The 24,967-nt window shown below is 42.6% G+C and overlaps 1 protein-coding gene across 2 annotated transcripts in view; it reads right to left on the bottom strand.

The window, feature by feature from the left end:
• LOC144142217 (arylsulfatase B-like) overlaps positions 1 to 24,647 on the bottom strand; it is a 49,290-nt gene extending 24,643 nt beyond the window's left edge. Inside the window, exons 1-4 of one of the 2 annotated variants that reach the window (XM_077673576.1) lie at positions 24,519 to 24,647; positions 16,185 to 16,285; positions 9,654 to 9,758; positions 8,397 to 8,556 (exon numbers count right to left, since the gene is read on the bottom strand). In XM_077673576.1, the coding sequence (XP_077529702.1) occupies positions 8,397 to 8,556; positions 9,654 to 9,758 (265 nt within the window). In that variant the 5' untranslated portion in view covers positions 16,185 to 16,285; positions 24,519 to 24,647. The remainder of the gene's footprint in view (positions 1 to 8,396; positions 8,557 to 9,653; positions 9,759 to 16,184; positions 16,286 to 24,518) is intronic. The other variant, XM_077673577.1, reaches the window with a different exon arrangement.
• Between the last annotated feature and the right edge of the window lie 320 nt (positions 24,648 to 24,967).

Here is a 24,967-nt window from a genome sequence, read left to right as displayed (position 1 = left end):
AATAACTTTGTAACCCGACACGTTCGCTCTTTGTAGAAGAAATCATCGCCTAACTGATGGAAATGTAGCTTGTGTATATGGCATGATATCATATTATTGACCTCTTCCCAAATGCAAACCACAGACGCTAGAAAGTTAGGCATTATGATAGCGATAAGTATGTTTGATCCGTTAGTAGTTTTGTTCTGCAACATCACGAGTTCATTGTTCGCGCAGAAGTTATGTGCATCCAGCCCGTCAGAAGGCGGATTAGTGTGTTTCTGTTCACTTCTTTGGGGAACAAAGACATTTATATATGTACAGTGCTCGATTAAGACCGCTTTTTTGTGTACGACTAGAGGCAGGCGGTGAGTGTAGTGCACGAGGGCTAGTTATGACCAGAGGGCTTATAAATGGAGCGTGGAGGTTCAATACGAGCAAATTCGGCCGGGCCCGAAGTCGTCCGGTATGGAGGATAAATAGTAGAGCATCAGAGAGGCGGTGATAATGCTTGCCATTGGCAGAATTCTGCGAGAAAATGGCAAGCGTCCCTGAGTCTCGACTATGTTTTTTTTTTCTTCTACTCTCCTTGTGATAGTTTGTGCTTTCCGCTACTCAGATACCAAATATTAGTTGCTCTGACTTCGCTCTGAACTTTGAAGCTCTGCACACAGAGTGGAATGTCGCACAGTCATGGTTGGAGTGTGGGCATTACGAAATTGTTTGTTTTTTCAAACTTTTGTTTGAAAGCATCACCCCATATACATGAAATGTATTTGATGTACGTTTTTGAACTTTGCATGTAAAAGGTTTCACGTGTGGACATTATGTATAATAACAATGGTTTTAAATAAAAAGCTTAATATTGTGCTTTTGAAATGCCTCCATGAATGCAAGACAGGACGAAAGAGTTTATAAAACAAGTCATGAAAAAACATTGTTTCGCACAAAAATATTAGTAATTCCAAGATGCTATAAGTAGCATAATCAAAAGAACACCTCGAGCAATAAGAGTGAAAGATTGCTTTTGGTATACGAGAACGAGTTCCTCTACACACGCGACATTCTCTTCAGCAGCATATACAACCTCGCAAATCGTCTACGGTTCCCACAAGTCCTCTTTTATCCTAGTAAATTACAAAATGGCTTACAGTGCTCTCGCTTGCAGTACGCAAACCACTGTTCATTATCCTAATACTCCACGTATTCTAGATTTTGTAAACCGTATACCGTTGTCGTAGGTTTGAACGTTACTCCATTTACTTTTCAACAGTAAAAACAATTTCACCAGTTGGTTTCTCTCAAAAACGTCGAATTTCTAATAGAGTAGATGATGCTCACAAAATGAAATGTCAAGTACGTTCCCAACTTGGCACTTTGCAAATTCTGAATGCGCGTGTAGGGGGAGAGGGACTTACAAGATTTTGCCATACACAAAGAAAAAGTCATCTGCATTCGCCTTCTCTGCCAGCACAGTGGCTGTGCGGTAAAGCCTAACATAAGACTCTGCTATCGTAGTAAAGAAAACAATAAGAAAAACAAACGATATTGGTGGAAATACCATGGCAGGCTAGCACTAGTATAAGCACTGAGCCACTCACTCTCCTAGCAGACCATGATCGCCTGGTAACCCATAGAGAAATACTAGATCATAACCGAAAAGGCGGTGTTTAGGACGTACGCAAATATAGTTTTACGTAGCTATTACAACCCAGCCATAGAAGACACAAGAAAAAAAACGCTCCCCGCATAAACATTCTTTGGGCGTTTCACTATAGCCCGCCGAATAAGATAAATGCTTGAATAAAATTCAATTCATAAAATTCAATAAAAAGCAGCATGTTCAATAAAATTGAATATGCTGCTCTTGAAATGTAACCGCAATTCACTGGGTTGTACGTTTCTATACTAATAATCCCTGTAGAAAAATTTTACCATCTTTGAAAAGAAAAATCTATTTCTGAAAAGTAATCCTAAGGCTCCAGTTCTGCATAAATTATGTGGCGGTGGACTATCCACAACAACAACCTACGATGGAAAAATGAGTCATTTCGTCTTTTACTCAGTGTGGACTATGTATCTGAGCCTGAATCACACCAGAAATTGATGATACGTTGGCGGACCAGATTTTTTCAGTTGCTGGAATAAATGCTTCGTGTAGGCATTTCATACAAACTACCAGAAAAGCATATACACAATTCGAAACTGTATCAGCTGCGGGGACCGAATTACCATGGCTGCAGTCCAATTGCAGGGACTGCATTTTTGGAACGGCTTCTACCCACGAAAAAGATTTTAAAGCGCTGGTGAGCGGTGAGGAAGATGCTCTACGTATTATACAAAACGGCCTGATTCAAAAATAACCGGAGTACATTATTTTATGACAGCGATAGCGAGGAATTCTGTGATAACAAAGCAACAATGGCCGATAGACCCCACCCCATTCCCATGCCGCCACCGCCCGTTGAATCTTCCCAATATCCTGAAATGTGTTGCCGAATCATGGCTGATATATATTCCGCCCAAGCATCGCCTTCACCCTCCGGTAGGTCAAACAGCCCTGCCGGATTTTCATATGTTGAAAGCTACTGCAGGAAGCGGTCGCAATGAGGGTTATAACAACACACATGGCGTCTCTTGACAGCGGTTTATGCTGGTTTCACCCGCCGACGCTCCACAAGCGATGACGCGCTCCGTAGTGGTGTACTACGGACATTTTGACTACGTGGGGATAATAAACGTGCGCCCAAATTTCGAACGCATTGGCGTGTTTGATTTTGCCCTCCTCAAAAGTGGCCGCCGCGGTCGCGTTTCTTGCTTAGGAGGCTGCATATAGTCCTTAATTTTATTTTAGCAAAAGCGAGTGGCCTACTTTAGTGAAACAATAAATCAAATATGTATTTTCTATAACACATTCGGCGTTACTCATGGCAATACCATTAACATGACAGAGAAGCAAAATGTAAAACTCTAGAAAATGGGAGAAGTTTGTGACGGCTTTTCACGCTGTCGGCTTGTCCGGACAGCCAAGGCCAGATTCCCCCTGATGACTATGGACACCGTCACAATGCAAGGTGAGGATATCTGGCCTACGGACATTACTGCCCGAAAAGGGCTGGTTGAAAGGCTACCGGCGCGGCGGCAATCAGGCCCTGGAATCCTTTCGTGAATCGGCCCTTTCTAACAACCAGGTCAACACGCCTGCTGGTCGCTCTCTCTCACGCACAGTCCCACGCCTGCCTCCTGTTCCTCGAGAGCACATCAGGATTTCGGCCCCACGGTGGCATGAGCATTGCCCGAACGGGCTCCGCCAACCTTTGAAATTCCATTCTTACCGCTGCTAATATCTCTGCGGCCGAAGCATTGGCAGACCTATCCAGCCTAAAATCCGAAAAAAACAATCTCGTGCTGAGTACGCCCAGTATAACCAGGGCAGGCCAATAGAATGCTATCACGGCTATTCACATCGACTCGCAGGACTTCTAGCTGTCTCCTTATGTCGGCACCCCCGAAGGTACCTCTAAAGAAGTCATCCATAGTATACCGCCTACGATACGCCGGAAGCCATCACAGCCAGTATCGTCACACCATTCAAACCCCAAAGCCCTCCAGCCGCACCGCATGGGGCACAACCAGCACCGCCATAATCTTCTTGGACGGCTAGAAGGTACGTCTATGCAATACAGTGGTGCCGACTACACATGCTACATCCATCGTCCGAAGATGGAGGCATGCCTCACGTGTGGTGACAAGGGACACCGCGCCGAGGTTTGTCAACGTCCCAACCCCCGCCTGCAGGAGATGTAGGGACCATCCCGTCGAAACCTCCTCCCACACGTGTGAACCAAAATGCGCCCTTGCGGTGGCGCACATACTCTGGGAGATCGTTTGTGCAAGCAACGCTTCAAGGCGACACCTCCCCATGGAAAAAACCTCCAGCCTCCGCAAGCATTGGTGAGAAGATAGCGCTGCACTGTCATCACCGCCAGAAGTCACCACCAAGTCACCACCTGCTTCCCACGAACAGCACCCAGCTGCCTCCCAAGAGCGACGTGCCTCTGAAGCTTCTGCAACAGCCACACCAGGGGATAGCACCAAAAAAAAGGCATCATCCGGACCTTCCAAGTGTGTAAACAGGGCAGCAGTGGCGGCCTCCAACTCATCTTCCCCATCACATGCATTAGTTGATTTAGAGCAGTTACTTATTCAGGTTCTCGAAGAAAAGTAGCAACTCACAGCCGAGATCAAACAGCTCAAAACATCTCCCCCACCACCCAGTGAATCCTATAATTCAGGCGTCACGGACAGTGATAACCTGCCTTATTTTCCCTCAACCCTTTCTATCCCTCCCGAAATCGGTTCTTCTACACACTACATCACCAAGCAAGATTTAAAGCCTTCTATTCAAACCATCACAGAAAGTATCTGCTCCAAGCACGCTACTGAATATGAACGGTTCATCAACCTTGTGACGAAACTGACCGCCCATGTAACTGCATTAGAATAGCGGGTATTGACAGTAGAGTCACGCCCTACTACCAAAAAAGCTTCCAAGCCTTACGACAGCCCATACACCTCCCAAATAACTGATCATGGCAACTGCTAGTTATACCATTTGGCAGGGGAATTGTTGTGGGCACCGACGTAAGCGCGACCACCAACAACAAACAACTTATAATCAAATTCTAGTTCCGCCCCCAGATGTATTGTGCCTTCAGGAGACAGGTGTCGTGGCAAAACAATCGGGAAATGAATCATTCCCCGACTCACAACCCATTCCTACAGAAACAACTATTTTGTTTCATCACAATATCCCTTCTTTACAACACACTCTTGAAAGCGAGATTCTTCGCGTTTTTGTGGAAATCATACCCCCCAGATAAGACGCCCTGAGTCTGTTTATTCTAAACATTTACAGCAGTCCTTGCTTTCATAAACATCGTTTTCACTCTATCTTCAAAAATGCTGCTCTTGTTTCACGAAAAACTCAATCGTCATAACAGGGAACTTTAAGGCGAACCATCCAGCGCGGAGCTACAGCAAGGGCACTATCAAACGCGGATCATTATGGGAGGCGGCAAAACAGGAACAACTGACCATCGCCACAGATCCAGCATACTCAACCAGGCCGGGCAAAATTGTTAGCGTAGACACTACCCCCGACCTAACCTTCAGCAGATATTTCAACCCCCAAATCCAGCGGGTTAACACGCAACATGATTTAGGCAGTGGCTACAAAATACTGTATATCAGTTTCCCCTAAGCAGATGTCCAGGTAGGTGAAATGTTGCCACCATCTTCATTCGGACGCCTTAAGACATACCGAACAATCTCCTCGTCTCACTGAGGACACCCTTTCTGAGTGGGAGGACGGTCAGCTCTACCGCGTTATATCGGCCACACGTGAATTAGAAATCGATGCGGATCTCCCCCAGCCAGATTCACGCCTCGCTCATATGTGGCAAGCTAAAGCTAGCATGCAAAAACGCCTCTCCCAACAGAAAGAGAACCGGAACTTCCGATGAAGGATCGCCCGACTTAATCGAGAAATAGAAAATTTTTCTTTTAAACTTGTCCTTCAAAACTGGGAGGCCCCATGCGAGTCTATTGACGCCAATTTCAATAAAAAAACTTAGAACGTCCTTGCCATATAATTTATCCCAGTATCACTAAAGCAGCTGAATCCCAATCTATAGATTACCTAATTCACAACTCTGAAGGATCAAAAGAAGATGTTATGAACTACATCAGTCAGAAGTATGTCCACAGAGCGCCCCCATTCAACACGCCTCATACAGAGGCTACTCGAACGACAGATTGGATGCACCCATAAATGAGGCCGAGGTAAATGCGGCCATACAGTGGCTGAACACCAGATCGGCTCCCGGACCAGATGTTATACCAAATAAAATGTTGCGTAACCTAGACGATTTATTAGTGGAGGATGTCACGCGACTTTGAGCGAATGCTGGGAGTGTGGTTCTATCCCGGAACGGTGGCGTACTGCCAAATCATCCTAATTCCTAAACCCGGCAAACGATGCCACGTAGATTACCTTCGCCGCATATTACTGACATCGTGTTTGGTTAAACTCTTCGAACATGTTATCCTTTCCAGATTTACTAGTTTTGGCTAACGGACACATTTCTTTCCGCACTCCATGTTTGGCTTTGGCCCTAACTTGTCCACCCAGGATGTTATGCTCCAACACCACTATCTTATTATTCAACTGGCTTTCGCTCCTGTGCGGACAACCAAGGCTATGGTCGGCTTGGACCTTACACGAGCATTCGACACTATATCCAATTCGGTAATTATCGCGGATATAATGAACTCGCATTTGGCAGAGCGGTCTTACAACTATATTCATTCTTTTCTATCGGACAGAACGCTCACTCTGCACCTGGGTCCCATTAAAACGTCCTAAATCAGTTTGGGAATCACTGGCACTCACCAGGGCTCGGTGATATAACCGGTTCTTTTCAATATCACTATGAAAGACCTTCCTCATTTACTATGGACCCCGCCAGACCTCCACCATTTTCTTTACGCAGATGACATCACTCTTTGGATCTCCGATGGTTCGGACGGACATATTTAGGATACCTTTCAAACAGCTACCCAAATTATCGAAACATATACATCCAGCCGCAGCCTCTCCTGATCTCCACAAAAGTCCGTGTTTTTCCTTTTTCGGCCCAACGCACATAACCCCCCAGCCACTCGATTACCCCCCAATCAGGCAACATCATACCTACCGATGACACCATCAGGGTCCTTCGTTTGCGGTTCCATAGCAATAGACACAACCTAGACACCATCCGACAACTTGAACGTCAAGTATCCCGAATTACGAGACTAATATCTCGAATAGCTTTAAAGCGTAAGGGTGTCAAGGAGGGCAACCTCGGTCGACTCATAGAAGCCTTTGTCCTGTCCCAAACAGCATTCTCGACCCCCTTCCTAACCATGAAACTAAGTGAATGAATAACAATTGACGGCTTGATACGCAAATGTTTTAGGGTAGCACTCGGACTACCTCCAGAAACCTCCAACGAAGGCCTCCTTCGACTGGGTGTCCACAACTGCTTTGGCGAGATAGTTGAGGCGCAACGCACCGCCCAATTAAAACACTCACTAAGAGTCACACCACTCAGCACTTGCTTACTTCCTTATGCCTTTCACCTCCCACCTCCAACTATCAGCAATTCATAGACATCTCTCCTTGCCTCCGCCAGACGCTCCGAATCAGACCTCTTCCGCCATATATGCATCCCGTACTCAATGAAGATCGCAGCCTGATTCGCCCGAAAGCCCCTAAAAAGGCATACCCTCCAGGCTCCCCCAAGCTATACACAGATGCAGCAACTTATCTTACCAGAGCGGCTGCTGTAGCCACGGTGGTTGATTTGAAACAAGTCCAAATCGCTTCCGACTTCTTACCTACGACATCCCCCACGGCGGGAGAAGAGATCGCCATCGTGTTGGCTATGACCTACAGTCCCCACCTTCCAGTGACTCTAAATCAGCGATCCTAAATTTTCTTTACGCAAGAGTTTCCCCAGCAACTTTATCAGTCCTTTCGAAGGCACAGAACATTAGATCCCGCCCTATCACTCTCGTCTGGGCTGCCGCTCAAACCGCGCTACATGGTAACTCAGCGGCCCTCGAAGGTGCTCCACCTTTGGTCTTCCGAGGGCTAGGTGGCGCCGCCAATGATAGTGAGGTATGCATTCTACGGGACAGGCTGCAAACATACGGGGACATCCTCGCCCATTACCACTTGGAGCGTGCCATGATTCCATCTCCTTACTCTTCTCTATCCCGACCTTGGCGGTCATCTATGGGCAGCTCCAAACCTGCCCCTTTCTCACCTTACCATATTGTCTGCGTTCTTTCTGACACCTACAAAGATGCACGTCCATATTTTTCGGTCCCTCACGCATCGTTATTCCATATCATATGGGCCTGTGATAGCATCCCACTATCCAGGAACCGATCCCGTCCCATTCTTCTTATTATCAGCTGCGAGTCGCGCAGGGAGGCCGCCCTGCGTGACCGAAACCCAAAAATTCAAGAAGACCTGGCCCGATTAGCCGAAGGCACCGGACCACTGCCCAATAGGGGCCCTGCGGCCAGACGGACGGCGCAGAAGACGTCGCCAGCTTAATCGCCAAGCTATGGCAAATAAAGTGGTTCTGTCTGCCTGCCTTTCTGTTTATCGGTGACTTGTCACTCGCCAATTTTGGTTGAGCACATTTCGCGGTAATATAAAATATTCAGCAATTTTTATTCTACTCACGGGTATTCTGCTGTTGGTAATTTTTATTTTGCCTTGAACGCTTTCTGAAGCAATAAAAATTTAAGGTGGAAACGTGTAAAAATAAATGCTAATATTGTAAACCACTAACGCGCACCGGTATGAATGGGGTACAGGCCCGTTAAAAGCGCCGCCCTGGAAGGAGTGCATGCAGGCAGGGCGTAGTAGTTGTTGAGGATAATGCCGTCTGCGGCAAGGCTGTCGATGTTCGGAGTGGGTATTTGGTCCGACCCATGGAAACTCACATCGTCCCAACCCTGTAAGGCATAGGAAGATTTTCCAAAAAACGTTAAACGCGCTCACCATGAGAGTGTGTCACTATGATGACTCGGTTTTACACGTTTTAAAAACAATAGCGATAATAAAGTTCAGCTTTTTCGACATCTTGTACTTGAGCTTTTACCCATTGCAATCCGCCGCGTAAGCATTGACAAGGAACCATAAAATCCTTAAATCAGATATTGAAATTTTAAAACGTGTAAATCAACCCACTTACCTCTATAACGTTGTAAGCAGTAATTATTGTGTCATGCAGCTTAGAGCATCTACTTGTTTCTACCGCAGAAAGTCTTTTGGGAGCAGATAAAACCATTTTGAGTTTGCAACTGAAAGTGATTTGTGTAATCTAACACAGCAAGGATTCATATCGTCTCCTGTTTGGTATTGAAGAGGGGTTTTTTGCATCGTTACTTATGCCAGACCACACTGACCTCCACTGCCATAAAATCGCGGCCAGCATACTGAGGTGGTGCTGTAAATAAGTATAAATATCTGTCTCCACAGCTGCCTTTAAATGATTTTGTTAGGAGCAGGGTTCCTTCGTAGACGAATTAAACCCAGCATTTGAGATAAATAAGATGGTATAGAATTAACAAGACACAAAGTGTGATCGCATCCAAAGTGATAAGTTGCTGAATAACCGATGTTGGTAATCCTCATTAACCATGCGCATCGCTGTACCCCTAGGATCCTTCTTTTGCCAAACTCACTACTAACACCTAAGGACGGATTCGTAGGAACGGGAAATCCTGTGCCATTTTCAAAATTCCTGTTGCGGGGAGAATTTAGGTCCCTTCTGAACTTTCAGGTTGGGAAGCAGCGCAGCTATCTGTGGGTAATTGGATGTCTGCCAACAACTACACATTCATTGCTGTAGGAATAAAGCTTTTAAAATAAAACAGAAGAAAAAGTCAAAATAACCTGCAAGCAATGTGGGCCACCGTACATATGCAATTATGTTTTGCAAATCATTTTTGAATTTTGAATTGTAAATAAATATACAATATTACCAAGCTAGAAAAAAATGTGGTTGTCTTGAAAGCATTTAGGAAGGATACATAAACAATAAACATACCATGTCGTCAGCCAGGATAAGAATAATATTGGGTGGCAGCTTTGTGGCTATGGAGTCTGACATGCGGGTAGCCAAAAACACCAGTAATTCACAGAGAAGAAACATCTGTTAAAAGAGAAATAAAAAACAACAACAATAAACGAAGTACTAGTACTTGCCCCGAAGTACGAAAAAAAATATTTACCAGAACTACAAACAGAAAGAGCAATGTTAGCAAAGGTGTTTCCGTAAAATTTCTGCTGTTGTAAAAAAACGTGCTTTGGCTAAAACTCTTTTAATGACACGTAAAAATGCTAAAAAGCACTTGGAAAGCGTCCAGTCGAGCTTTATTATTTTCGTATTTTCCTAAATCTAAATTACGTGGCTACTGCTACTAACTTTAAATCAACTTAATAGTCAGACAACAGCTTTATGTAAGCTGCTTTATTAGGGTTTGTACTGAATACGTAAATTAATAATAACCCAGAAGGAAAACCTGTTGAGGAAAACACCAGAAAAGGGTTTTTATTTTTAGATGGTTTTTATGTTTGGTTTACCTAAAAAATTTTAGATTGATGTTTGCCAGAGTATGAAATGAAATAATTAGGGGTCCGTATTTTGGAATTTAAAGAGCGCATTTTGAGCGCCAAAAATATGCACGCAAAAGAATATAACGCACTTTCAACGTCGTAGATAAAAGCACCAAACGTGTTAACCTCAATGCAAAAGATTTCACACAATGAAGTGCCGAACTTGTATTTCCCACATGGAAACAAAAAATAGAATTGTTTATTATGATGCAAAGCCGCCAATAGTTTCGCAAACCCGTCAATTGTCTCAACAAAAGTTTGGGGTAAATGGCGATATAGTTTCTTATTTTCACCAATGCACAACTCACATTTATGTTCAATGGCCACTCTCAATTTCTCAACCATACCACATAGTAAAACCAACATAAAAAGAGCCCTTAAGAGTTGGCAATACTGTGTGGAAAAGTGTATTGGCTGTGTGCCCTAGGCAATTGATTTGCGAAAAAAAAGACACAAAAAATAGTCTAGAAAAACCACAATTTATCTAAAAACAAGCTTCAAAAAGGCGAAGGCTAGGTACAGCTGTAGCAATTTTTATGGTGAATAATTTTATGCGAACGCCTAAGAGAAGATGTCCCAATGATGTCATATTCACTTCTACATGTTTGGAGGACCTTTTTGAAATGGTCTATTGCTGCAACCACTTTTTTAAAAAAGCCTGTTTGAAAGGCCATCGGCAGTATGAACTTTAGTCCGCAAGGAACCGCAGTTGCGCAGTTATTTGTCGCCTCTGGCTATTCAGTATTGAAGTGATGTGCTAACAAAGGTGTTTTCAATGATTAACCATTGAGTTAAAATTCAGATCAATACCAGCTTTTTTCCAGAAACCAAGATGCTGCTGCACGTCTTCGAAGATATCGGTACTAAAAAGACGCAGAACATACTGTACGAATCACGGTAAAAATTGTTCTCTATCTTTGTCTCCGTGTTATAGGATATAAAATGGTGCCACTTGTCACTGAGAATGACCGTCCCATTCCGTTGCTGCCAGCGGGTACCCTCAACGAGTGGACACCATGGAAAACCATGGTATTCCGAGCAGTTATTTTCGCACCATACATGAATAATAATCCAAAATAGCACTGAGAAGAAAATGTGGGGGAAAATATACGGCAAAATATTGGTTTATATTACGGTAATTTTGAAAAGAGGCCTTTATTTGCCTTTTATCAGAAATTAGGCAGAAACGACCAATAGGCACTTATGACCACTATACAAGCGTTAGAAAAGCACGGCTTAACATCTTTTTCATTCTCATATATTGGAGAGGGCGATAGGAGCACAAGAAACAAAAGATGCATTTGCCTAAAATCGGGCCACTACGAATCACAAACAATCTGGATATTTTTACGGGAATGTGCCAATCTGTCAAATACTTTGAGAAGCAAATAAATAGTAATAGCGTTGTTGTCATAGATATAAATTAGAAATCAATCGCGCTTTGAAGTTACGTATCTCACAAAAAGAATTCTTGGTAATACGTGCATTAGTACGAAAAAGGTAGTTCGCTTGATTCTATGGCTAACATGGACTTCTGAAAAGTGCAAGTGGGTTAGCAGGGAAGATAATTATTGACTGGTGTTTGCAAGCACCTATTTAAACATCCACTATTTTTCCCTAATTAAACCCATGAGGAAGTTTACCGGACAACAGATGTTGGTGAATTCGTGGAACTAAGATTTTGTTATTTAAATGTTGGTATTGTTTATTTAATGAGTACTTCTCCCTGTTCTTGGTGAAGTGGCCATGGAACCGACATGGCCATGGACGCGAAGGTTGCAACTAACAGAAGTGACAACCGTTTTTGTTAGTCCTGGCGCGCCCTCACAGTTATTTGAATTGTGTTGTTGATTCGTGGTCTTTGGTGATGTCACTGCTGCTGTCGGGAGATGTTGAGGAAAATCCTGGTCCCTCGACACAGGAAATCTTGAAACAAATTCTCGATAACCAGGCTATATCAGAAGCTAAAGTAGACACACTTAGAGCCGATATGACCGACGTGAAGGCTACATGTGAAAAAATGAACGCCGTGCTCGACGTTATTCAAGACATAAGTGTTAGAGTACGAAACTTGGAATCTCTTGTGCGGCAACAGGCTGAGAAGTTGGTAGAATATGAAAACAGAAGCCGATCCAATAATCTATCGCTTTATGGTATCGAGGACGACAAGGACGAATCAGACGACGACCGGAAAAAAAGCTGTAATCGAGAATATTTTTAAAGAAACCTTGGGAGTGCAAGTGAACACGATCGACAAAATTCATCGTCTTGGCAAGAAAAAAACGGGGGGTAATAGGCCGGTAATCATGCGCTTTTATGACTCGCGAGAAAGACAGCGTGTGTTGCAGAACTGTGGCAAGCTGAAAGGAAGTTCGATGAGTATAAGTCGAAACTACACAAAAGATACTGTTGAAGTTAGAAAAAAAGCTTTGACAGAGCAGTGCATCTCAAACCGCAGCTGGTGGCAAAGTAAAACTGCTACACGATAAACTCAAGATCGGCAATCGCATCTAGTCTGGGATCAGGAAAAAAATGAACGTTGCCTGTTCGGACAGAACAAGATAAGACTCGCCCAAAGGGGCGAAAGGGTAAATCTGCCAGCCAGAATTAGCAACGCCCGCCACTTCAGGTCAGATTTCTGGCACGGAAAGCGATTCGTCGCAGTCATAGCTTAGAATCGTACCTTTGAACGCACGCAGTATAGCTAACAAAACAACTGATCTGCAAAATTTATTAATTTCCCACAACCCTGATGTATTGCTCTTAACTGAGACGTGGTTGCATAATACAATTAGTGACAGTAGCATTTTTCCACCAGCTTACAAAGTGTTTAGATGGGACAGAGAAATAAGAGGTGGTAGAGTGGCTATCAGTGTGAAAAGAACAAAAGTACCATGCCTTTCCGCGAAACTCTACACGAAATGTTATGGTGCCGGATTACCTATGCAAACATGGTGTATTTAATAGGGGCTGTATATAGGCCACCATCCACTTCACCAAAGCATTTGGATGACTTGAATTGTTTTCTAAACTCGCATGTAAATGAAAATACAAGGCTAGTAATGGCTGGTGACTTTACGTTGCCACATAAAAATTGGGAAAATCTATCAACGGGTCAAGTTGAAGTAAATAGTACGGACAAACTCATGCAGATTATGTTTTCGCATAATCTTAATCAAAGCGTTAAATAATTTACAAGGGTTACCGCAAAGTCGCAGTCAGTGTTGGACTTGATTTGCATATCTGATTGATTGGCGGATTATACTGTATGAATTACTGTATTAATTGATGAAGGTTTATTTGATTATAAGGTGGTATGCTTGAATATACCCGTTACCGTAGGGGCCTTTGGAAAACTATATGAATTAGTATATGTTAAAGATTTTTGCCGTGTGGATGACACGTCCATCCTAGACGTTTTGGAGAGCAGATTTGACGCATTTAAATTAGCATCCCACCACGAAAGTGTCGAATAACTATGGCAGCGTCCTAAAGGTATTATAAAACGCTCCATTCACAAATTTGGTCTCACACGAACAAAGAAATCAAAACACAAACATCCTTGGATAACTAGAGACATAATTCACCTCAAGCGCAAGCTAACAAGATTACGAAAACGGAAGACCAACCCTACGGAAATTTTATTAGGTAAAAAAAGTCTGAAATCCACCTTAGTAAAAGCGAAGAAAAAGTTTTTCAATAAAACGCTAACAGATTTCCTAAAATGCTCACCACAAAAGTTCTGGCGATATTTTACAGACAAGAACAACGAAATGGAACAGATACTGGATGGCGAAGTAGTACTGACAGAAAAAAAAAGATATCGCGAACCTATTTAATCGTTTCTTCCAATCACTTTTCACAAAGTATAGCGGTGACAATAAGAGCGAAAGCCTAGTCTATTCAATACAGTAAATTAGGAGGGAGAGTGTGTTTGAACAATTGTTAAAGTTGGACCCAAAGAAATCATGTGGCCAGGACGAAAGACCGACTGCATTCCTTCAACCCTACGCTAAGTGAATGTCCTATTACCTGCAGCTTTTGTTTGAAAAATCATTAAGGGATCATTCAGTACCTCAGGACTGGCGTGCCGCGAACGTTGTTCTGATACATAGAGGTGGAAATAAACTGTCCGTAACAAGCTACAGACCCGTCTCGCTAAACTCGGTGTGTTGTAAAGTAACAGAGCACATGATAGCCAAACACATTCTTAACTTCTTTGAAAAAAACAATTTGCTATGTCAATTTCAGCACGGCTTCCGATCTGGCCTTTCGACTGTCACTCAATTAATCGAAACTGTCCATGACTTTTGCGAGGCTATAGATGAATGCAAACAGATAGACGTTGTATGTATAGACTTTGCGAATCATTCGACAATGTTTGCATCAAAACTGCTCTACAAATTGCGAAGGCTAAGAATTATTCAGGGTATTGTTTCGTGGATCGAGGAGTACTTACAAAATCGTTTCCAAAGAGTCAAAATCGGAACAAGCGTATCAGAAAAATGCGAAGTTCTGTATGGAGTGCTTCAAGGCTCCGTTGTAAAACCGTTATTGTTCCTACTGTACATAAACAATATTCCTGCCATTGTCAACCCACCTGTTAAGATGGAACTTTTCGCGGAGGATTGTTTGATTTATTCTCGTGTAGTATGCCCAAACGATCAGATTGAACTAAACAAATGCCTGCAAGCAATAAATTTATGGTGTCAACAGTGGGGAATAGAAATCAATTATAAAAAAACAACATATACGCATGTAACAAGAAAGCGGGATGTTCTAAGATTTGAATATAATACAGGGGAATATGCCTTGACCAAGGTACAGAGCTTCCAGTACTTAGGGGTGACAGTGGAGCATAATCTTGATTGGCGCATTCATGTGCATATTACCTACGCCAAAGCATATCAAAAGCAATGCTTTCTTAGGTGGAAGCTACCAAGCGCGACTAAAGAAATTAAGTTAGTTGCCTACAAGGCTTTTATACGACCTGTTTTAGAATATGCTAATGCTGTATGAAGCCCACACCAAAAGGGTTTAAAAAAAGTAGAAAAATTACAGCAAATCGCAGCACGTTTTATGTGTTTTAGGTATCGCCGCACAGACTCAGTTACAGATATGCTTCAGCAGTGCGGGTTTGAACTTCTCGAAAGCAGAAGAACGAAGCAACGGCTGAAATTTCTTTTCCAGATATTGCATGGATCATTAAAAGTGGACTTTTTTTTCATTGATGAAGGAAAAAGAAAGTGTGGTGTTGCTGACTGTGCTTTGCAGCCTATCGCGTTTTTTTTTTGCATGAACACAAAGTGAAGAAGAACGTGCATCGATTTTTAGGTTTAAAGAAATAAGTTTGAAATAGAAGCCGCTCATCATTTTGCTCTTTTCAAGAGGTATAGAACTACAACAAGGTTTAAAATACTATACAAATGAAACAATACAGGCAAAAGGAAAACCAAGAGAATGTTTGAGGCATCGCATGGATAGGTGCGAAGTCCAAATTTACCAACATTATAGTACTATTCGTTAAAACACTCTAGAACCGAGTACTGCCGGTACCTTTCCCCGCCAAATATTGCAATCTTAGAAATTTGGAGACCAACCCTTGCAATTTGCGAAAGAAAAAATATTCTATTAATATATTTTCATATCACGCTAGACCAGATAAACAGACTGCTGTCTACAAAAGGAACCCATTTACGACGGTTTGGCATCCCTGAAAAAATAATTGTATCTTCTGTACCGGTAATTTACTTGTGCACTGATTTATTTCCTATATATTTACGAACAGCTTCTACATCAGCACAGCTATTTGCGCCGGATGGTGTTGGTTGAATTTGTTTATACATATCGCTAATAGACGACATTGTGTCTGCAATAGAATCTAGCGCAAGAGCTACACCTTATCTCTTGCGAGCAAAAATTTCTTGCAGTTCTGATTTTTTTAAACTAAATCGCACGTCACCTTTTTCTTAGGCTTTTCCTCCAGCCGAACCGGCAATTCGTTGTATGATCCAAGGAACCGCAGTGCATGCACCACCAGTGCTCTGTCTGCCAATCTGAAAACTACTTTTAACAAACAGAAATATAATAGAATCACAATGCGAAATGGGCGCCGAGCGACACATCGATGCCAGGAATTTTCCATGGCAGTAATATTATGCTGCTTGACAGGGCATCGAAGGTTAAATAAAGGAGCTAAAGGAATACCGTCTGTATATGCTCCAGCTACTACATTTGTCTACCTCTACGGCTAGTAGGATTTTAGGCTCTAATTTTAAAAACCGGTGGCACAACCTGCACTCTCTCTCACCAGACTTGCCCCTTCGAGCACATTGGGACCTAAAACCTTGTGCATATAATAGCAGTAGCATGTAAAAAGAAAACCTTTTGATTCCTGGGTTGTTCGCAAATTTTAGGGGAAACAATTTGAATATTTTTATTTTAATGTAGATTCACACCTCATAAAAAGCGAGCGTACACCAAACAATCCCAAAGATAGAATCGAAAGGTTTTCCTAGTACGACCGCTATTAACAGTACAATCCAATAGTTTCAAAGGCAGCATTTTGGCAGTTTGCTTAGAAACGCAACCATATGTGCTGTTCACGTGTGAATAAAAACGAATTTTTGGTGTATATGGTACTCCTAGTAATAGAAACTAATTTGTTGTCTTTTCGCGTCACCAAAAATGGGAGGTGACAAAATCGTCTCACGAATACTTTTTTAAGGCTACCGGTTCAAACACTCTATAGCGAAGCCAGGATACACGGTATCTGCTCAGCGTCATGTAGGGAGGGAAGTCTGTAAAATACAGGAGGTCAGTGCCGCCTGTAAAACAGAGCACGGTTTTTACCACAAGGAAATAGCCAAGGCAACACTGGGACATACGCCGTAACAATAAAAGAACAGGCTCGAAGCCAGCGGGAACGATGTTCAACAAAAGCCTTCATCATCTTCGCAGACTACAGTTACGTGCCACCGACTAACCAGGTTAGCTTCCACGGAAACTGAAAGAAAATAAACGTGAACTATTCGGCTGAGCAACAAAAATAAACGATTGTACCTTAGCGCAGTATTATCTGATAGTAGCAAAACACTAGTGCCTGTCGAAATATAAGCTTTTATTATATACATCTGGGCTTTTTACTGAAAAATTGGACTTTTTTAATAAAACGCTGCCCTTTTTGCTGCGTACTAATCCTTGTTAATTTTGGTCAAAAGTGAATGGTTCAAAAAAGGAAACGATCCAGTTGTGTGATCATGACTGCAGTTGATACCGCAACTGAGTGCTGCGTTGCATTGCAAAAGGGCTTTGTGCTTTCTTTTTGTAAACGTGTTTCTACTTTGGTAACCAAAGTTGATAATGGGCATTTCCCGCTATTGACCCACATGCTGTGGATTGGGTTGGCATTAGGAAAATGAATCAGAACCTAAAGGTATCCTCCCCCGGAGCTGATGGTATCGCTGCGCAGTTATTGAAGCTAACTGAAACATACTTGTCACTAGTATTGTCAAAGCAGTTTTCGCAATATTTGCAGTTTTCTTTGCTGCCGAGCGATTGGAAGGCGGCAAGGGTGGTGCCAGTTCCGAAGCAAGGTATGCCTCCAACCCATTCAACTATAGGCCCATTCTACTCGCAACTACCCCCTGCAAACTGCTAGAGCAGGTAATTCATTCTAATTTCATAACTTTTTTCGGGGACAACAGTTTTTTTAGAACCGCCAGCATGGTTTAAGAAAGTATTTCTCCAATAATTTATATTTTCATAGGGGAGCCATTGTCTATTGCATTTTTCTAGTTTTTCAGAAAGCGTTCGATTCAGTTTCTTATCTACTTCTTTTGTTAAAACTAAGTGCTCTTAACATAGGAAGCAGCTTGCTCAAGTGGAGAGTGTGTTTTTTGTCTAACCGAACACAATATTTAGGTGCTAACAATTGTAACTCACCGTTGCAACACGTAACACCTGGAGTACCCCAACGTTCTGTTTAAGTCGCTTACTGTTCCTAATTTATGTTATGGACCTTCCTAACAACATTTCTTCTACAATTAGACTTTTTGCTGATGATTGCGTGAATTATCGTGAAAAAACTAAAGGGGAAGATTCCGTCTCTTTCCAATTCGACATTCAAACCGTATCTTCTTAGAGTAATAATTGGCTGATGCAACTTAACGTTACGATTGTAAAATATTGGGAGTTTCTTCGGGCTTAAAGCAGAATAACCCGTCTGAACAATTTTCGTAAGAATTTGACAATGTACATTTATCTTCTGTCTATTTTTATAGGTATCTTGGCCTCCACATTAGCACTAACCTGTAATGGCACGAACGTATAAATATGTGTCTAATAATGCTAATCGCATGCTTGGCTTCTTACGCATAAGTTTGCTCTTGCTCCAGTGTCTGTAAAAATCTTACGATATAAAACCCTGGTTAGATCAAAATTAGAGTTTACATCATCGATTTGGGACCTTCATATGGTGGTGTTGTCTTCATCCTTGGAAGCCAATCAGAACGGGGCTGCTCCATTCATTGTTAAAAATATTCACGAACCGCTATCATCACGTCAATTAAATCTTGTCTTAAACTCAGTGACCTTGCTCCTAGAAGGAAAATTGCGCGCTTGTGCCTTTTTCATGCGATATACTTTACTAACCCCATTCTAACACAGGATCTCATCACTGTTCCATCCCACAAGTTCACACGTAACGATCAAACATTCAAGGTCGGGGTTCCTAACTCTCCCGCAAACCCCTACTTTACTCGTTCATTTCCAAAACCTTCGACGAATGGAACCACCTCCCCGCCTTCATCGCCAGCATTCCGGATTCTACATCATTCGAAACGGCTGTAACTAATATTGTATAAAATTTTAACCACTCCTCTCTGTAACGCCTTCGGACTTTCAGAGTATTTTAATAAATAAATAAACAGATAAAAAAATAAAAAAATAAAATAAGTAAACAAAAATAAACACATAAAGAAATAAATACTTACACAATAAATAAGAAATAAATAAAAAAAATAAATAAAGGAACACACGCAGGTTATTGTTTTTGTCTTAAAAAGCACCATGTATATGTGCAAGAAATCGTCGTAGAAAGTGAAATATACTTCTGCAGTAAGATGGCCAGCAAGGTAAACAGATTCGGCTGCCCGACATAATAATCTCATGTATTGCTTACAAAAAATTTTCGAGTTCCTTGCGTGAAAATACAACCTGAGTTATAGAAAGTCGTGTTAAACTTTTCCCAGGAAGAAAATAGGGTAATATTCTAGTCCAGCATGCTGTATTGACAAGGATGGTGAGCATTGGGTTTCCTGATCTGGATGACTTCTTTTCTCGTGTGTGTAGAACTGGGATACATATATACAGATATTGTGAACGCCTCTATTACTGTCTTTTTTTTCTTTGCCGCAGTATAAAGACATGTTTTCTGGCACCCACATTTTATGAATAAAAAATTTGCCCCATCTTCCTGAAGGGAACGCTGAGTAGATGCGGAGCATCTCGGGGTTCCTTTGTGTTTCAGTTGTGTTCGTAGAACTTCATCGGAAGAACGGAGTGAAGTGGAGTTAACCACAGCAAGCGCTGAACGGAACGCGCGCAGCGCGCTATTTGATTTACTTCGAAGGTTGAAGGAGAGGAGACGAGAGGAGGAGAGATGCGCAAGCGCCGAGTATTCGCGCCGACGAAGGTCAGGGTCCGCCGCTCGCATCAAGCGTTTGCGCTCAGCGTCGCGTGCCCTTCGCTGCGCAGCTTTGTCTTCAGTGGACGTAGCGTTGCTTTTAGTTTGTGGGGTTGTGCTGACGCTTGCTTGCGCCAACCCACTAACTGACGGGAGTGTTGCTTCCATCACACTTCATCGGAAGAACGGAGGGAAGTGGAGTCAACCGCAGCAAGCGCTGAACTGAACGCGCCCAGCGCGCAACCCGATTTACATTCAAGGTTGAAGGAGAGGAGACGAGAGGATGAGAGATGCGCAAGCGCCCAGCATGCGCCGCGAAAGCAGAAGCGAGAACGCGGGAGAAGCGAAAGCTAAGTGCACGCAGCTGGTACGAGAGAAGAAGTGGCGGGAGTATCGTGCAGCTGTGGGAGAGAGGAAAAAAGGAGAGTTGCGCATGCGCAGTGTGAGTGCGGACGCCGACGCGGGACATGCCCATACTATTAGATGCTCCGCATCTAAAAGCCACAGCCCTAGTTTTAGTTTTAATATATTTTTGTGTGCGTGTCTTGAAGTCTTCCTCGGCAAGCCGGCAGAGCTACCAACAGCACAACCGCATGAGCGAGAGCAGTTAAGTTGAAATACAAATGTTTGAATTTTTTGTTCGAAGTTTGCGTTACTTTATTGTTATAATCAAAGCTACAGAATTTTCGAACAGACCATTTCGCGGGGGCGACAAATCCAACAGCTGCGCAAAGTCTGAAGAAAACTGGTCTTGGGAACATTTCGCATACGAAACTTAAGGTTCGGTGGTAGCTTGAGAAATGGAAGACAAGAATAGTGATCATTGCATCCTACAACCGGAGAAAGAGGTAAATACCCGTAGGTACCCCAAAAACGCCGCCGTCTCCCACCGTATTGTCATGTGGTTAGTGGATATAGAGGGACAACAAGATTGCAATTATTTATTTTTCAGGGAGTTTTCCTGGAAGGCTGTTGGTTTTCCTGGAGTGGGATACCTTTATGCTGTGGGTGATGTTTCGGCAGTTAAAAACATGATAAAGTGTGGAAACTGTATGTGCAGTGAGAACAAATAGGTATAGGTAGGGAAACACAAAAAATTTAGCTACTAGGTACATATTGTGGCAGAAAGGGGTACTCAAGCGAATAAAATAGAGAAAACGATACCGCCATGATATCAGTCTTTGTTGGTCCTCGTGCACCAATAAAAATATATTTTTAGTTTAACTGGGTGCCATCAAAACTGACATTCTCTGAGTTGAATCAGCATGCCTTCATACAAATAAAAATAGTTTTTTGCCTTTTGTGCTGCGCACGTCTCAAAACAATCAATTAGTAGCAAAGGGTGATTGCTATAATCTGGCGGTTCCAACTGGCCAGATTAGGTGAACGGTGGGTGGTGTTGTCATTCGGCTGTAGAATATTCCGGACGTAAAATTAGTAGAGTAAGAAATGTGGAAAACATTTCAACTGAATCAAAATCTCGTATATCAGTTTTCAACTGTATGGCAGAAAGTGCGGGAAACTAAGGTCAAAAATTGGCCGCGTATCTGCTCCTTTCGTTGCAAATGTCGTCAAAAGACGAAAGTCTTTGTAGACATTTGCCAAAGAAATTCGCCCCTTCGCTTTCCTTAGCACCTGTCATGCTGTTCCTGTTCCGTCGCGCTCATCCCAAGGTACACACACTATTGTTTTGATCAAGGCCATTTGAATTAACCACGTTCTACTGCTACGGGCGGGGTCGTTCGATGCCAGCGCTGCAGTACGGCGGAGACGCACGTGAATTGAGGCGGCCAACTTCAAGGTTTATAGATTCGTGTTACCGTGCTCCACGTGCGTTCAAAGCAGAACGTGAAACCAGGCTAGTGGAACCTTTCTTTGCTGTTGCCGCGTGATTTCTCATATGCCGCCCGGAGGTGGCGCGGGCAACAGCAGGCGCTACGCGTTGTTCTGCACTAGATGTAGAATATCACTTGCTATCAAAGAACCAAGCATCCCGGAATTTTAATAAAGGATAATGACGTTCACTTTTGGCTGTGAGTATATAAGCCTATTGTGCAGTAAGCATTTTACTTTTCCTGGGTGGCTGAATCGAGTTACAGATAGACAGAAGGTAGACAGACAGACAAACATACGGACATACCACGATTTCTGGGTGTAAGTAGCCCAAGAAAGACTACCGTCTTTAGAATTCACATGGTTGCACCACAAAGTGTGCTGTGCTGCCACACAAGCCTATGGGTCTGGTATATGTTAATGTTCGGCTCATCACTAAGAGAACAAATGTAGACAACGTCTTCTTCAGGCGGTCTGTAGTAGAAGAAATTAGGAATTATCTATACAATATGGGGGCAAAAGAAGTACCAAACATAGATTCTACTAAGTGGGGCCTTTATTGAAGGTTGAAGCGCGGTAGAAAGCTGCCTGACTCAACATTAGCCTAATTATGAGCCATGTTAAAACAAGTTCTTCTTGTGGTATTGCAATGCCGACGGAAGAAAAATCGACCGCTCTTCGATCACGGGACAAAAGTAAAGTGATGACTAGAATCATTAAAAATTAAGCGCTATTGAAACATGGACAAGACATGAAAATGACATGAACTTTGGTGCCGTCTCCTTGGTAGCGGTTGCTGTAATTGCTCGTACTCTTTAATTAATAATATCCCCAACCTTGTTTTTTTATATTCTCTTGCGAGCTAACGTCGAAAAGGCATGCTGGCTACGTTTTCGACGCCATGGTAAACAAGCATCGTGGTCAGCAGTACTTCCAGAAGCAACGGTCAGAAGGAGGTCTTGTGTTCTTGAGACAGCAGAGCATCTCCATTTTTGGCGCAGAGACATACCCTGAACAGCGTTTTGATAGGGATGAATCGAGAATGGCATCCAGTTGAAGCGTTGATTTACTTCGCTTCCCACCTATGTGTAGTACTCCTAAATTTTTAAGACGATAGTATTTCTTGGCTACCTTAATGCTACAAAATTCGCTCGTCTGTGTCACATTCTGTGGGTTTTTCATCATATTCAGCCACTTGGGCTAAAATAAAAGAATTTTTCAACTGACGTGCACGTAGGCAAAACATTTCCAATAACCTAAACCTGGTTGCGATATTTAAATTTGTTAACATTGTTTAGATAAAACAAAACGAGTAGGCATATATAAGGCAAAACATCACTACGTAAGGGTTATTTGCAGTGGTTTAACATTGGAACATGCGTGGCTGTTTGACCTTTACAATCAAAAATAAAAATGCCCATTGAAATAAATCTTTTCTCCCACACACACTAAAACAGCCTTCTGACCGCATTTCAAGAATTCTTAGAGAAAGAAATGTTCCAGTGGAGGGTGCGCAAGCAGTAAAACGCAGAATTTTTAAGTGACTTGACCAGACCTGTACCGTGTTTGCTACGGGTGTGCGAGTCTGGAGAGATTGCTCATGGGAGGTGGACAAAAAAGAATAATAAGGCCTATACGTGGCTGGTGCGAAAAAAAACCAGTGCATCGTCTTGCGAACATCTTTCCAGCGCCATGAATACATACGCGGCATTTATACTGTCGCGTAATCAACCACGCCCCGGGTGGGCCTCTCTCATTTGTAAACGTTTTTTTGTGTGCTAGGTTGTTTTTGCGGAACAGTTTTTCTTTGCCCTATTATAAAAATTATATCGTTCCATAGGCAGCACCGTAAAAAACGCAAAAATGCCCGCACCAACATTATGTCGGCAATTTTCACTAGGGCGAGAAGCAAAAGCGCGAAGTACTGCGCGATGTTTTTTTCTGAAACATGCAGAACGCTGGTGCTCTCAATTATTAATATTAATCGTGAACTTATGTAAAATGATATCCGCAGGAATACACAATATGGCGAATTCTGGTGGCTTCGTAGCACACGAAAGCACCCCTATGTTTTTGAGAGGCGCATACTGTAAGTAGCCCCACAAGTTAATCCTCAATGCTGTGTAGGCGTTGGTAAACAAGCCATCTGATTTTGGGTAATCATACATGGTATAAATAAAAACGCATGCTTAATAAATCAGTAAGCACAAACATCTTGGTAATAGCTTCATGTTACACTGCTCAAAATGAATCCGTACACAGGCCTAAGGGTCTAAAAATTTTTTTTAATGCGGATCACGCTGGTTGAAAATTTTTAAGGTGAACTAAGTGCGCAGAAATAAAATGTGCAATAAAACCACCACAATAAACACTGGCGCTGTCACGTACGGCCGGAAAAACACAATATAAAATCAACAAGAGAATAAAGTACAACACACACCGCCACGCCGCGGTTATTCTGGAGAACACTTGCATGCATCTAAGTGAATTCACCTGCGTCTGCAAAGAGTTTGTTTGGTAAAATATTCTTTTCAGTATAGCATACCGGTGCAAAACTCTTTAGGTGATGTATTGTTGGTTGTTTAGCACAAAATCTCCATGAAATACTAAGGGCTTTCAGAGTGGCACAAGTTGCAGGCTGCGGTGCAAATCCATATAATACTGCCGTATCGTGTACGTTATACAGTTAGTGTTCAATTGTACTATGAACTCGGAATTGCTTACTTATTAACTCCATGGCCAAGGGGCTAAAACGCCCACAGAATCAGCAGTACGCACCTTTTGATCCCCAGCTGGCGGTCACGTAAGGAAATGGTTACTCTCAAATTCCGTGGCGGGTGTTTCAAATGAAACAAAGTAATACCCATTGCTTTTTTTGCTAGTGCGTACTTGTTTGACATAGCTTTTTGTCAATTCTGCAAAAAAGCATGATAAAAGCAACCTCAAATATGGTCCAGACAGAGACTGTGCAAAAAATGATAACAATTCTTTACATGTACGCTTTCCTAACAAACATCCGCGTTCATAAGGAATTGTCAGACCTCGAATTCCACTAAACAGCTGTGGTATGCCGCCATATCTCTAACGCCCGAGCTAGGGCACGTCGCCGCAACTGCAGTCTCCACCAGGCCTAGCGGACGAGCTTTTGGTGTCCAGGTCAAAAGTAGTTGGCAGCGTTTTTACCGTTATTCCTCTACTAATGTACCTATTGAGAAAGTGAACCATGC

The sequence above is a fragment of the Haemaphysalis longicornis genome, unplaced genomic scaffold, assembly GCF_048455015.1.
Source record: "Haemaphysalis longicornis isolate Haplotype H1 unplaced genomic scaffold, Haemaphysalis longicornis Haplotype H1 scaffold_6, whole genome shotgun sequence".
In the NCBI taxonomy this organism is placed as follows: Eukaryota; Metazoa; Arthropoda; class Arachnida; order Ixodida; family Ixodidae; genus Haemaphysalis; species Haemaphysalis longicornis.
The sequence above is the reverse complement of the archived record's forward strand: the minus strand, read 5'-3'. Positions and strand labels throughout refer to the sequence as shown.